Source organism: Phaethon lepturus, unplaced genomic scaffold (genome assembly GCF_000687285.1).
Source record: "Phaethon lepturus isolate BGI_N335 unplaced genomic scaffold, ASM68728v1 scaffold3696, whole genome shotgun sequence".
In the NCBI taxonomy this organism is placed as follows: domain Eukaryota; kingdom Metazoa; phylum Chordata; class Aves; order Phaethontiformes; family Phaethontidae; genus Phaethon; species Phaethon lepturus.
In genome coordinates, this window is record NW_010543974.1 from 93,920 (window position 1) to 107,835 (window position 13,916).

The 13,916-nt window shown below is 41.0% G+C and overlaps 1 protein-coding gene across 1 annotated transcript in view; it reads left to right on the forward strand.

Annotated features, from left to right (window-relative positions):
- The window catches only part of MMS22L (MMS22-like, DNA repair protein), a gene marked incomplete at its 5' end in the record, with an annotated part of 94,736 nt that extends 91,402 nt beyond the window's left edge, over nucleotides 1-3,334 (forward strand). Inside the window, 3 exon segments of the mRNA XM_010288514.1 lie at nucleotides 268-364; nucleotides 1,526-1,693; nucleotides 3,159-3,334. Of these exon segments, the coding sequence (XP_010286816.1) occupies nucleotides 268-364; nucleotides 1,526-1,693; nucleotides 3,159-3,240 (347 nt within the window).
- Nucleotides 3,335-13,916: the final 10,582 nt, after the last annotated feature.

A 13,916-nucleotide genomic window follows, 5' to 3' on the forward strand; every position in this document is an offset into this window, starting at 1 on the left:
CTCTTTGCTTTGACTTAAAGAGACCATAGTTTACTTAAAAATCTGTAGGTTTAAAGGATAATGGTGGTGAAAATAAGACTTTTGCATAAATCTGTGATTCATTCTTTTTATGGCCAATCTAACTAACTGCTCTCACAGTCATTTCCTTTGTATCAAAGTAAGATAAAACCATTTTTTTCTCATTTAAAAATTGTAGTCTTCCTGAAAGACATTCTCCAGATGGTCAGTTCAAGAGCTCTGTGTAAATCTGTGATTTTTCTTTTACAGTTAAAAAAATATCTACAGACATTTTACAGTACATGGTAGAAGGCTGCCAAGCAGGGTCAGGAGGAGAACGTGCCACCCAGCTGACTTCTGTATTTAGGTAACCGGAAAATATGCCAACTGGCAGTGAAGCTACTGCAAGCCAATTGACAGCAAACATGTTTTTTCAAAATAACTAATTATCCTTAACATACTGCATTGTCACTTGTTTATGGTATTTAAATAACAGTACTTTTGGCACTGGTTTTAAATATAGCTTGGCCATAAAGCCAGAACAAAAAAAGTAGAAGAGAGAAAAGTACCTGCTTTCTGAGGGGTTAGGTGCTGTTTTGAAAGGTACATAATAGAGAGGTGTGTTGGGAAAAACTCCTCATGAAAGGGGATGGTCAGTGTTAGGTGCTGTGAAAGATGTGTGTGCCTAATTTGAAGTGCATATGATGGAGATCAAATCCTCATATAACATGCTTAGCTTTTTTTTTAAATTGATTTGATTTTAGTGACAAATAAATAATAGACTATTATAATGTAAATTATACTTATTCTGTGCTTCTGCAAAATTAATCCTGCTTCTCACATGGATACAGAAGAAGAGCTGCGTGACCTGAGACCTGAAGGCATTTTGCAAACCTAAGCAGTGGTGCTCTGCTGGGTCACATCTAGATGAAAGCTCCAGAAAGACTTCTTTCTTACTGAAATAAGAACGGATGCTTGTGGGCATGCCAGTCTCCCTGCACGTGATACATCACTTCCATGGGATGTTTCATCCCTAGGGTGTTACTTGTGATTCAAATGTAATCGGTGATCTTTAAAGACCTCAAACCCTCAGGAAGACAAATGGGTGCACTTCGATCCAGTGGTCTGCCCTGCTTAAGGTCCGGTGGAGCTTTATAAGAAACGCTAACATTATTTCTGCAGACTTTAATCTAGATGGTTGTTGTTGTTAAATAATAAGTACATGTTTTGGTTTTGCATTCAGACAGATGCTTGACAAAGTGAAGTGCTCTGAAACAAGTCAGCCCTGGTGAAACAGTAGCAGAATCTGACAATTTACTGGAAAATAAATGTGTGGGATTTTTAGCATTAGCCTTAAAAAGCATGGCTTTGTTTAGAGAAAGTATTCCATGTAGAGTATTTCGGTGTAACAATATGAAAATTGCCATGCAGCCAGATTGCTTGTTCTGATTAGACTCTTCAGTTCGTCTTGGCGTGTTCTCTGCATCTCGTTTTGACCTTGCATTACGTGCGCTTGTGTCCCCCGCAGGCAGTTTATCCAGGACTATACTGCCGTGTATGATCACCGGGTTTTCAGCATACTAGAAACGGTGGCAGTCTTGGATCAGACGTTAGTTACCAGCCTGATTCCCACAATCACACAGTCTCTGAAGGATTCAGAGCACAAACAAGGTCTTGGAAGAAATGCTGCACAGAGGTTTGATTTTTTTTTTTTTTTTTAATTTATTTAATACTGTTTTTTGACAATGAGCAGTAGAGGTTTGTTCTCTTGAGAGAAAGGAATGTTAGACAGCAGCACAATAGATACTCAAAAGTGAGTGATTTTTTAAGTGTGTTCAGCCAGAAATATCCCTTCGCTCAGGCCTTTCATGGTTTAAAGCCATCTATATTTGCTAAATATTTTCAGAGATGGCTTGACACTAGGGCTGTGGACCCCAGTAGAATTTATGTGACGCTGGGTTGCCTCTGCATACTACCTGATTATGATCTTTGGATAATGTATTTCGTAGCTAATTTTCATTTTTCTTTACACTGTTAATAAGGTAAAATTCATCCCTTTACCTACAAAATATGAAGGGGGAAAAAAAAAGGGGGGAGAGGGGCTGAGCTTCCTGAAATATCTGCTTGGAGATTACTGGGGAACTAAATTTCTTTTTGCCTCATCACTTAACGTATGCATTGTTAAAACTGTTGTTGATGTTTTGTATTAATAATTTGTGCTTAGACTGTACTCCATTACCCAGCAGTCTAAGGTGACCCATGAACATTTGATTGTAAGAACACTAATAACTGATTTTCTCTCTTCATTCCCAGCCACTAAATAACGTTATATTAACATATTCTGTGCAATTGTTGTAGACATTAAAGTACAAACCCATATATATATATATATATATAAAAGAAACAAAGTTCAGGAGTTGCATTAGATGCTTATAGTGGTGATGTGCAGTGTTGTTATTGCAAGGAACTAGTGTGAAAACTGCAGTTTTGTTTCTTTTCATGAAAAAAATATATAATTAGAATAGACCTAAATGTCAGAGGCTGTACTTCAACAATAATTATATTGTCTGGCTTGGAGAGTATTAGAATGAACTTAAGGTGAAAAGTCTCACCAACACATATGCACTCTTCTGGAAAATCCACTTGAGTGACAGTCCCCTTCTGAATTCCAGGTTTATGTTAAAATGGTCATTGCCCTTTGTTGATGGTGATGTCCTGACCCTGTGTCAGTGCCAGTCTGCACCCTGGAGCCGGTGGCTCACATCACTGTGCTGTGGCATGAGTCACAGAGAGATTTCTTGTGCAGAAATCAGATAGCAAACATGATGAAGTCTGACTGCCAATCTCATCTAAGCCTTGGAAACTCCATGTTTTAAAATAAAAAAATTCTACTTCACAGCAGTTTACTAAGCAAGTAAATTTCTAAGCATCTTCACTACCCTTGTAGCCATAAACAATGCAATCCTTATTTGTCTTCCAACCTGGCTATGCTAAAAATTCACAGCAAATCAAGCAGTTGAATAGATGCGGGTGGCAGGAGGAGTTACTGTGTTTTAACATCCCAGCATGTAAACAATGTGTTTGGGAATTCTGTGCTTTTATTCCTAGGATGTATGAGACTGTTTAAGTAACATGTTACATTCTCATGTTTTTTTCAACAGAGAAGCCTATAAAAGACTCTTATCTTACCTCACAGAGGCTGGACAAAATGAGATACAAAAACTGGAAAATGAGACAGGTTAGCAGTGTACTGGTGATTAATCCCTTCCTCTTAAATGTTCTGACACCATTGATACCTAAAACTACATTCTATGACACACTAGCCAAGTTCTTTATCTTTACAATGGCAATACAGTTACCAGTTTCGTGGTTTTTTTTTCCTCCAAGGTGGTATTTGAATTTTTGAATCAATTTCTGTGGTATTTGAACATTGTCACGCATCTGAAGTGTAACTCTCAATATACTGTTGAATGGCAATTGAAAGGTATGGCAAATTTATTGCATGTTAAAAAGTCTGTATGAGCAGAAGCCTTGTTTTGCAACATACGAGGTAGGATTCCATAGAATCAAAGTAATTTCACATAAGTCAATTCACATTGAGACCTGACCCTCTTAACACTGTACTTTTGAAAAATCCCATTACGTTCTTAAGCAAATCGTAACTCTTTAATTTCTAATTTATTATTTTAGTAGAATGAGATAAATTGTGATCTTGAGTACTGAACTTGTTGAACACATTGTGTTCAACAGGAGTCACACCACTATGATAAAGCTATCATTTGTTAAGAGGGCTTGTGTATGTGTTGCAGAAAATGTATATAGCAGTCTTAACCTTCCACCTATATTAAAACATTAAAGTCATTCAGACTCCAGTGTAAAATCTCTTCTGTTGTCTTTGTGGGTAATATAAGAAAAGGCAGGTTCAGGTTTCCTGTCCTCTTCCTTTTGAATACAGTGTTCTTAAATTTAACCCATAATTTACAGTGATCCCACGATCTTTTTTTATTTTTAACTTAGACTAGGTGAGAAAAAAGAAGAGATGACAGACTTCTAAAGAAAATACTCATTTGAGGAATTCATTCTATTTGATCATAGGCTAGTAATTATTCCTGTTTGGAATGTTGGACCTTTCAAATACTTTGCTGTGTTATGGATTATCTTTTGGGTCTTTCCAGGACAGCTGTAGCTCTGTAACTTTTTCTAGATTTTTTTTCCTAAAGTTCTCAGAAAACTTTCATTAATGCCTGTGGTATTCACACTTTTCACTTCCCTCAATAACCTCTATTTTTGCAGCTACTTACTGGGCTCTGGGAGCGGTAAGTTTGCCCCTAATGGCAACGCTGGTGAACAGGCTGCTTACTTTTAAAGTTTTTCAGATTTTAACTTTATGATATTAATGGGAAGGAAAGATTATTTTTGTGTCTAATAGCTCCATAAAAATCCCTAAAATGTTGTTCAGAGCTGCTTCTGTTTCGTTACAGTAATCTTAACAAGACAAACTAGATAATCTTTTTGCTTAAATCAGCTATCGTTACTTCAGATAATGCAGTAACTAAAAGCCTCTTTAGGCTACTTAACAGTGCAGAACATGGACGTTCTTTTCATTATGAAAGTGACTTATTGAACTTGCATTGTAGCTTCTTGTAAGCTTTTGTACCTGGGAGGAGTTTTAGTCATCTCAAGAGGATTCTGCTTCTAAAAAGCTTTTTTTAAATAAATAAAGAAAAATAAAAACCTCTCCAAGAGAGATTAATAGAGATGTCTTCGAAATTTGAGTCCTACCACATGGAACAGATTACAGAACAGATGTCTAACTGTAGTATTACTTTCTGGCAGTAAAACCTTTGACTTTAAAAGGATAGAACAGATCTTATAACAAAACATTTAATAATGTGTTTAGCAGAATTTAAAGACATATTTAATACTATCTGTAGTGGTTGGAAGTTTCTGAAAAAGCAGCAGAGCTTTATGTAAATGTGTAACAGCTCCTGGTACATGAGAAACTAATTTAAACAATTTGGAAATTATCATTCTTCTCTGTCAAAGAGTTAATGCGAACAGAAATAAAGCATTTTGCATCATATTCATCAGCCACTGCCAAATGGGCAATCTGGTTTGGCCTAATTATTTGGTATGGACATTTGCAGATGTGACTGACAGTTCTCATAATATTAATGAGATGAAGGCTTGCAGAGTGACTGACTATACACCAAAACAACAGTCCAAAATCAGTTAGGAGGAAAGAAGGTGTTGAATTTAAGTACAATATGGAAAAAGTAAAGACTGAAAACAACCATGAACTAAAACAAATTATATATTATGTCTTATTAGGTGCTGTCTGTATAAAGGCTACTTAGGACACTGATCATTAGTTAAATTAAACCTTTCTGTATTATTTTACATACGAACAGCTTGATTTAAAAACAGTACAAATGTCTAGCTTCCTTACACAGTGCATGGAGAACTGCTTAAGCTGAAGGGAAGGACAATCCTGGACAGCTTTTACAGTGGTTGCTACCACTGATAGAAGCAGTTCTCATGTGCATGTAGGTGCGAAATCTGCCTCTTCACTGTGCTTAATAAACAACAGGATAGAGCCTTGCTGTATATCAGGTAAAGAGGAGATCTGAAAATAAGACTTCCACCTGCTGTCCCTGACCTCTGTCAGAGGAAAGGAACCCATCCTCTGCCAAGCTTACTTTCCTCTTCTCCTGCCGCTGAAGGCTCATCCCCATGGTCATTTGTAGAAGGCTGAAATTGGTGGGTGTGTGCTGAGGCATCTCTGTTGGAGCTTGTATGCAGAGGAGGAAGTCAAGCAACTCGCCTGTTCGTTCTGCCAGGGATCAATAGTGTGGTGGCATGGAGCTTGGCATTAAAACATAATTTTAGCAGCTAGCCAGCAGATACTTAAGAGTGCAGTGACTTTGAAAAGCAGCCAACAAGAATTTTGAGCAACTCTCTAATGTTACTTAACCTCTTGCTTCAGAGTAGTTTTCCTGCCAGAGTGCCTGTAGGTGGTTTGCAAGCATTTTAACTTCAAACCAGAACCAGTAGATGCTTCTGGTATTACCAGCAAGTCATATACCATCCTCGGAGGCTCACTGAGAGCTCATCACCTCTGCATTGTGGGAGTTGTTGGGACAGGCAGTTTCAGACATCTGTTTTCAAGGTTGTGTAGGGAGAAATCCAGGAAGCATCAGGACAGAAATTCTCTGCAGATCACAGGGAGAAGATGTGGCACTGCTTTGCCCTACCTTACAGTTTTTGGAGTCTTTGTTTCTCAGGAACAATGGGCAATGAGTAACCAAAAGCTTCCACCAGTGCTAGGCAGATGTGTCTCTGCTGATCCATTTGCAGGATGATCTGCTCTCCACTAAGAAATATAGATCAGATGTCCATTTTCCACTGTCCCAGGTTAGTATCACAGGAAAGCTATTAAGCAAGGCTTCCATCGGTCTGTGACAAGACTGTTGATTACTGGAAAAGGATCCTGCCTCAAATCTGTGATGATTTCCAGTAGATGTAGAAAGGTATGTCCCAAGGTCAGCTTCCCAGAGATGTACGCCAAGCCTTACTCTGTATCCAAGATGACTGGTAATTGATACAAGCTCTGTCATTGCAGAGAATACAACAGAAACTGCCATTTGGATGTCACCAGCCCCTGACAGCAGCAGCTGTGCGAATCAGTTTGCTAGTGGGGGTTGTGGTTCCAGGGACATGCCACAAAGGAGCTTTGTGGATTGTGGATTTGTTAAGGGTCAGTGACTCTTGCAAGCAACTCATGCTGTATGATGTCTTGAGAAGTCATACACATACCTTCCTTTCACCCAGCATCTGCGTTACAATTTTACAACAGTCATGCAAGCTGTTCTAGAAGAGAACAGCTATTTCTACCATCTTATGGAATGGTGGTTGAGATCATGCTGTCTTGTGTGTGGATGCAGACCTGTGCCGGGGGGAGGGGGCTTTCCCCATTTGGTTGGTCCCATTTAGATCAATGGCCTGAGTGTGACCGAATCCAGATTTCCAAGACTTTGCAAAGCTATTGCATAGCAAGAACTGAGTTCGAGGAAGAGCTGTTCAGTTAGCACCTGACCAGCCGCATGCTGTTAGAGAAGTGTGCGTTTGCCTGATGAAATCTTCTGTGGTAAGCACTAACTTGCAAGCTTCATATGAATACAAGACCACCATACCTGTCCATTTATAAATCAATGCTTTTTAACAGGCCTGGGGTTTTTTGGCCTCAAGTCCCAAAATGTTATTTACAGACGTTGTTCATGTATTTGCTTGTACGTTCAAACATTACCCTTCTAGAACAATCCATCTTACTACCGGTATTTGGACAGACAGATGCTGCTGCAGTTCTGCTTCTTTTACCCAGCTGGTTCAGGTTTTTGTGTCCCCTCACAGGGTTGGAGCAACAGCCTTGCTAAGAACCCTACCTGGGTTCTTCCTTCATGCCCTATTTTCAGCCAGCACTGCCCACAGATGCGCCAGACAAGGCGATGCTGACAGTCAACTCAACCTGTTGTCTCAGGGAGCGTTCAGTATTCACAGAGGGCTGACGGGCAAACCACTGGTGGCTGCAAGACAGTATGTCAGAGGCGGCAGCGGTCTGAGTTAGAAGTCAGGTCTGACGTGCCACAGCTGTGAGTGTGCTGGCTGTGCTAACACGTGAGCGCTCCAGACGGCTCTGTGTTGCCACAGTTTTGGTCTGAAGCATCACCATAAAGTAACAGCCTGATGATTTTGCCTTTTATAGGGTCTTGGCCTACGTTTTTGTAGCACTAGGCCAGCATTTTACTTTTTGGAGGGGAAGGGTCTGTCTTACAGTTTGTTGTTTAGAAATAACATCGCTTTCAAAGATGGACATTTACTGCAGTTGTAACTTCCATAATTGAGGGTGAAAAGATCCTGAAAATAAACTTCTAGCTAGAGTTCCTAATGCAAGTCAGAGAAGCGTCAACATATCGAGCTGGGCTTAGTCCTGCCCCCCTTCAATATATGCAAAGTTGGTGGTATTAAGCCATTTTGAACATTAATTAATTATGCTTATTACAGGATCACCGTATGTCAATGGAGTTTTAACAAACTCTTATATTTCAGTAAGCTTTTTCTTCCTCTGGGCCTGGTGCATGGTCTGTGCCCAGTGTCACCTTTGGTTTAGAAATGCTAGTAACGGTGACAGGAGCCCTCTTTAAAGTACCACAGGTGCCGATGCTGTGACCATTTTCTACGCTGACCGCGTTGGCCAAAGGACTGTTCTAGGATATAAGAGGACTACTATGCCCTTCTCTTTTTGCAATATATAGAATTGAGAGCTGGATAGAAAATACTTCATTTTTATATTTTCCAGGATTCAGGATACTGATCACCCCTGACCCATTATCATCCCGGTAATACGAAACACATGCCCGGCGCCTCATGAACAATGGCAGGGAGAGGGCAGTCTGGCTCATCTTTCCTTTAGTAACCTTAAAATAATAACTGAAAAAAAAGACACCTTCTGTTCAAAATTCACATGCAACTTCCATTAGCCCCACAAAGCCATCCCTCTATTTTATAAGAATTTCCCATTTGTTATTGTTATTAAAGAGCAGGAACATGGTAATTTAAATTACTCCTTGCTTTCATTTTCAGTGACAAAAAAAAAAAATAGTAGGGGGAAGGCACTTGTTTCGATAAGGAGCTTCTGAAATAGAAAAATTTATGCCTTTTATGCTGGAATAGAGCAGCAGACCTATGGAAAGAATGAGGTTCTGCATATCTGTTGTAATTGTACAGAAGAGGAGCTGCCAGTAGCATAGACTACTTTACAGAGTCATTTAAGCAACTTTGGTAACTGTCCACCTAAATGCAACGTATTTCCCTTAGGAAACAAGAAAAGAGGCTTTACTGCACTCTGTTTTCCCTTCTTTCAGTAGCTTCTGATAATCATGTATGCATGGGTATTCTCATTTTAATCACATTTTATAATTTTTAACTATTACTTAAAACTCAGTGTAATCAGCCCATCTGTTAGCAATGGTTATGAAATTATGTTGAAGATTAAAAATCTGATGCAGTGTCAATATGTCCTAGCATAATTAAGCTTGTTTTATGATGAATGACTAGGATATGGCTTCTGTCTACTTGAGCAGCTTTAAAACAGTAAACCTTTTGTAGGCTTACAGTACAAAATGGGAAGGTATGCATAGAACAAGCAAAAAACCCCCACAATTATAAAACTCAGGTCCTGTATTCATAGATGCGGTGTCTTTGCAGGCCTTGGCAAATGCCAGCAGGGTAATTCCGTGTCACAACCAAGTTCGCTGCATTTTTCAGTCCCATCTTTGATCTGTTCTCTCCCTGTAGAATGTCATCCATACAAGCATTAAAAATGCAAGTTTGCTAAATTCTTTATTCATTTTAGAAAGGGCCAACATGACCTGTATTGGCACTGGTGGAAAAATTAGGACAGCATTCACTTACATGAATTGAGGTTATTGCTAAAAATACTTTGTTTTTCAGTACTTTAAGTATTGCAACATAGCCTAATCTACTCACAGCAAGAGTTAACATTTTAAGCATTTTAATTCTGGCATTACTGTGAAACAAGTATATATAATCATCTCTATCGGAAAACCATTCTTTATGTGGACACTTTTCCCTTTAAAACGTGTCCTTGGGGGGGGGGGGGAAAGCCCATTTTGCAAAAATAAAACTGTATAAGCCCTTTATATAGTCTATGTGCTAAACTTCCTGCAAAGTCTTCCTCCCCTACAAAACTCTGCCTGCAGATGAAGTGTTTTAACCTTGCCCTCTTAATTTATTCTACATTCTAATTTTCAATAAACAGATGCCGCCTCTTTTCGCGCTTGTTTCCACATTGTTCCACATTCTGCCTGTGTTGTTTCTGCATGTGTGAATATTCAATTATCTATTTCTCCATGATTCTGCAAGTGATGTACTAAATGTCTGTACAGGTTTGGGGGAGGGTAACTGGGGAAGGCAAAACTTCGAGGAAAAAGAGTTACAGAAGTCTGAACTATTCTGAGAGGCAGATACTTTCCCTGAAAGCTACTAAGCTAAGAAGAAAATGGTAAGCCACAACTAGAAATGCAAGGATTACAAACGTGGTAGTGCACGGAAGCAGATTTGCTGCATGCTGGCTCGTAACACGAAAGTCTGGCTTTAGTCAGTGCTTGGGTGGGAAATGCTCCATAGAGACCAAAGGGGCAGGGGAGGCTGGTGGTGCTGCTGCTTCTGGAGATTGTCTCTTTTTTGGATGAAAATGCCATTTTGGTTATTTATAGCTAAGAAGAGCTGATAACACACCTTAGGACAGGTGCAGTATGCTCTATAAAAGATGAAATAGTAATCTTTACGGGGAATGGCCCAAAAAAAGGAGATCACAGGACAGGTATAGAAGTGCAAAGGCTCTTTACTACAGCTCTCAAGACCTTGTGTCCCAAAAGCTTAGCTGCAGATCTAAGTAGCTTTAATCCGTAAATCTAAGGAATTCAGGGCACACAACTGCACTGACTTCCAAACTTGACAGTCAGTAGCTGCTGCTGCATTATTCAGTTGCAAGGATACCTCTTTCCTGAAGCACCAGTGAGTTCTTACCGGTTGCGACCTGCGCCATTACCTTGCACGCTCCCAGCTGGGAACCCGAGTGACTTGTGTCAGCAGCTGCTCTCACGCGATGCTGATCTGACTCTAGTAACAGAACCATCAAGCATGGAAATATTTTTATTATGGACAGCTTTAAGGCTCTGTGGAAAAACCAACCTAAACTGCCTTTCAGAGGTACGTACCAAAATTGGTAGCTTGGGCAGGAACAACGGTTGGGTTCAAAGGCTTACGTTTGCCAAAAATGGTGCAAAATTGAGAAGAGTGGAGGCGGATGTGGAGCTCGCACACAGGAGCCTGCAACCGATGCAGTCTCAGACACCAAATGGAAAAATGGCTGAGCAAGGACGTGCTGATTCAGAAGCTTCAGCTCACTGGGCTGCCTGTGCCAGCAGGACCCCGCACAGCGGGGGGGCGGCGGGCAAAGCCAGCCTTGCTCTCCCAGCCCCGGCTCCTCGCTGGCAGAGACCCCTCAGCGCGAGCAGAGCCGCTGCGGGCACCAGCGCGCTCTCCGCCTGCTCTGGCATCAACACCCCTCTCTTTTCTTACCTGGCAATACATAACCGGGTTTGCTCACCTGGCAAGGGCTACGTGCCATTTTCTGACTTCAGGTGCAGCAAAGCACCCTCATCTGTCCTGTAGGTCCTACAAACAAAAGCAGAAAGACCCAAAGTGTGGCACAAAAACTTAGGGGCCAAGAGGTTGTCATGAAAGACTTCTCTGTAATCAGTGGAGCCTGATGATTAAGAGCCAGAGCAGAATCCTGACACTAATAGGAGCATATGTGTTTTCCTGAGGCTCTGTGGCTGTGGTATCCTTAACTAATTTAATGCAATTGCACAGCTGTTTAAAACTGCTATTCACCAGTACAGACAATTGGTGATAACAACCGGAACAGTAAAAGCGTCGAAAGGGCAGAACAAACATGATAAATAAGGTTCTTGCCACACAGCCCTGCCTTTCAGTCCTCCAACCAAGAGGCACATGCCGCTTTGCACAGGGAGGCCGCCCCGCTCCGCGTCTCAGACCCGGGCCTCTGTCGCAGCTTGCCGCCGCCGCGCAGTAGCCGGCCAGATCCCTCGTAACCCCTCGCTCTCCAGAAGGAGCAGTTTAGAAATGATTTCATAGCTACAGCTGTGGTAAGCTATGAGGCCTGAGGACAAAAGCCTCAAAACTAAGCTTAGGCATACAAAACCTACTTTGCACTGTCTGGAAGTGCACCGGGCTTTACAAAGGCTCCCAGCACCTGCAGTATAGAAAGTATACGTCAGTTCTGCACCCAGAGAGAAAGCTGATCCCTCGCCTGGTGTAGTACTCCAGGAGGAGGCTCACAGCCCCAAGGATCTCTACACACACTTTTTGATTATTTAGCCACCCTCCTCTTGAAAACAAGACATGTAATGCTCGTGTCCCTTGCAAACCACACACCAGTAGAACTCCGAATAACTGCCGGGCCGGGGCCCTGCAGCCCACACGGGGCAAGAGTCAGATTTTGAAAGTGTAAATGGCCAGTACAAGAGCTGCCCCGTGCGTGCTGATTTCCAGGAGATCAAAGGAATTCAAACAAACAAACAAACGAACAATCCTGATGCACAGCCTATTCACAAGCCTTCACACAGCCTCTTGTGAAGTTAGAGGGAAGTACTGCCTGGATGTAGGCTTGCTTTGTGTGCAGAGGGAGACGTCGTCGGCACTCACGTTAGCGTGCCAAGCGACGACTGTGCAGCTGCAGCTCTGCTCTAGGCAATGAGAGTGAGAAAGCTCAGAAAAAAAAACCCCACACAACTTTCTAACACGAAAATGACTGGAAAAGGAAAGGTGATGTTCTGCGAGTACACTGCCCAGCTGGAGATGGAAATGGCATCAAGTGAAAAAGTTCACCTCCCTGTATCACTAACCAGACCCTGAAAAGTTAGAAGATGCATTTGATTTGGAAACACTGCTCACTGGACTAAGTCAAACCCGTTCCTGTCCAGCAAGCGCAGGCTGTTGCTGCGGCATGTTCGGCACATAGCATTTGCATGAGTGTCAGTAGGAATTTCATAGGTCTGCTCAGATAGCACAGTGGCAGGGAACAGATCAGTAGGTAAGGCAGAGAAGTGCAGAGTACCCATAAATCATAAGTAGAGAAAGATTTAATTACATGCTTGGTTAATATTTACAAACATTGAAGTTGTTTTTAGATATGTAAATAAAAGACAGAAGTAAGAGACAGGGGCTGCAGTAGCCAAGCAAAGCCAAAACATAATAGGTTAGAGTATTTATTGTGAAATGGCATATGCCTGGAGTGTGGAATGGAGACACTATATAAACTGAAAGAATAAATAAATAAATATTGACATTGTTCTACACCTGTTTAGCCTCTGGAGACCAGTGATTTGTGGGACCATATGTTGGACAAAATGAGACTGTTCGTTGATAATTGTAAATGTGGTGACCCCTTGCAAACTGGATATTAAAAATATTAAGTAAATGGCACATTTTAATTATACAGTAAAGAGGCTGTTCTCCACCATTAAAAGACTGCAGCTGTCAGGAGGAATTGATCATATGACAGAAGGTAACATTTATTTGATAGTAGACCTTGGTAAATGACATCCCAAATGATGTTTAGATTCTCAGACGAACACATTCAGTTCAGACTTGGGTTTAACCGTGAGGCTTCGGTGTCTTTGTCTTTCAGCAGAGAATTTTTATCTGTTCCTCATATACTATAGGGCTTGTTTATGTTTTATTTTTGTTTTAATCTGCTTTGCAGTATTTAAATTTCAAATGAAGTATTATTAAATGAGAACCTGTAAATGATGGCATTTGGAATTGGAAGTGAACACATTTGTTATTCTTTTTGCCAAAGGTATTGAGTAAGTTGCATAATTACCATAGTATTATATCACCTTTGTCAACATAAACACAGCTTTCTATCAGCTTTGAAAGCACCACTGGTGAACACCTGAACGTGCAGACTCCAAAGAAGAGCAGCCCAGGAGGAGATGAGAGCATTCACAATGCCTTACAAAGTTGCATAAGGAAAAGTAGAGACAGGTAGCAAGTAGTCACCAGCAGAAATGCCAAACGCTCTCATGTATATGCTTCTACATCTGAGACAGGCGAGAGAAACTGCAGCCAGTTTTTGTAGCTTCCTTCCTGCCTGTTGTGATCCAACTTTAAGACAAATGTGTGAAGGTAAAGCAGCAGCCCGTGAGGATTGATTTTTTCACCAATCCATAGGAACACTTCTATACATGGGGTTTGATTTTTTTTTTTTCCCCTCCGCTCCTGATTTTACGACATGCACGTTCCTTGTC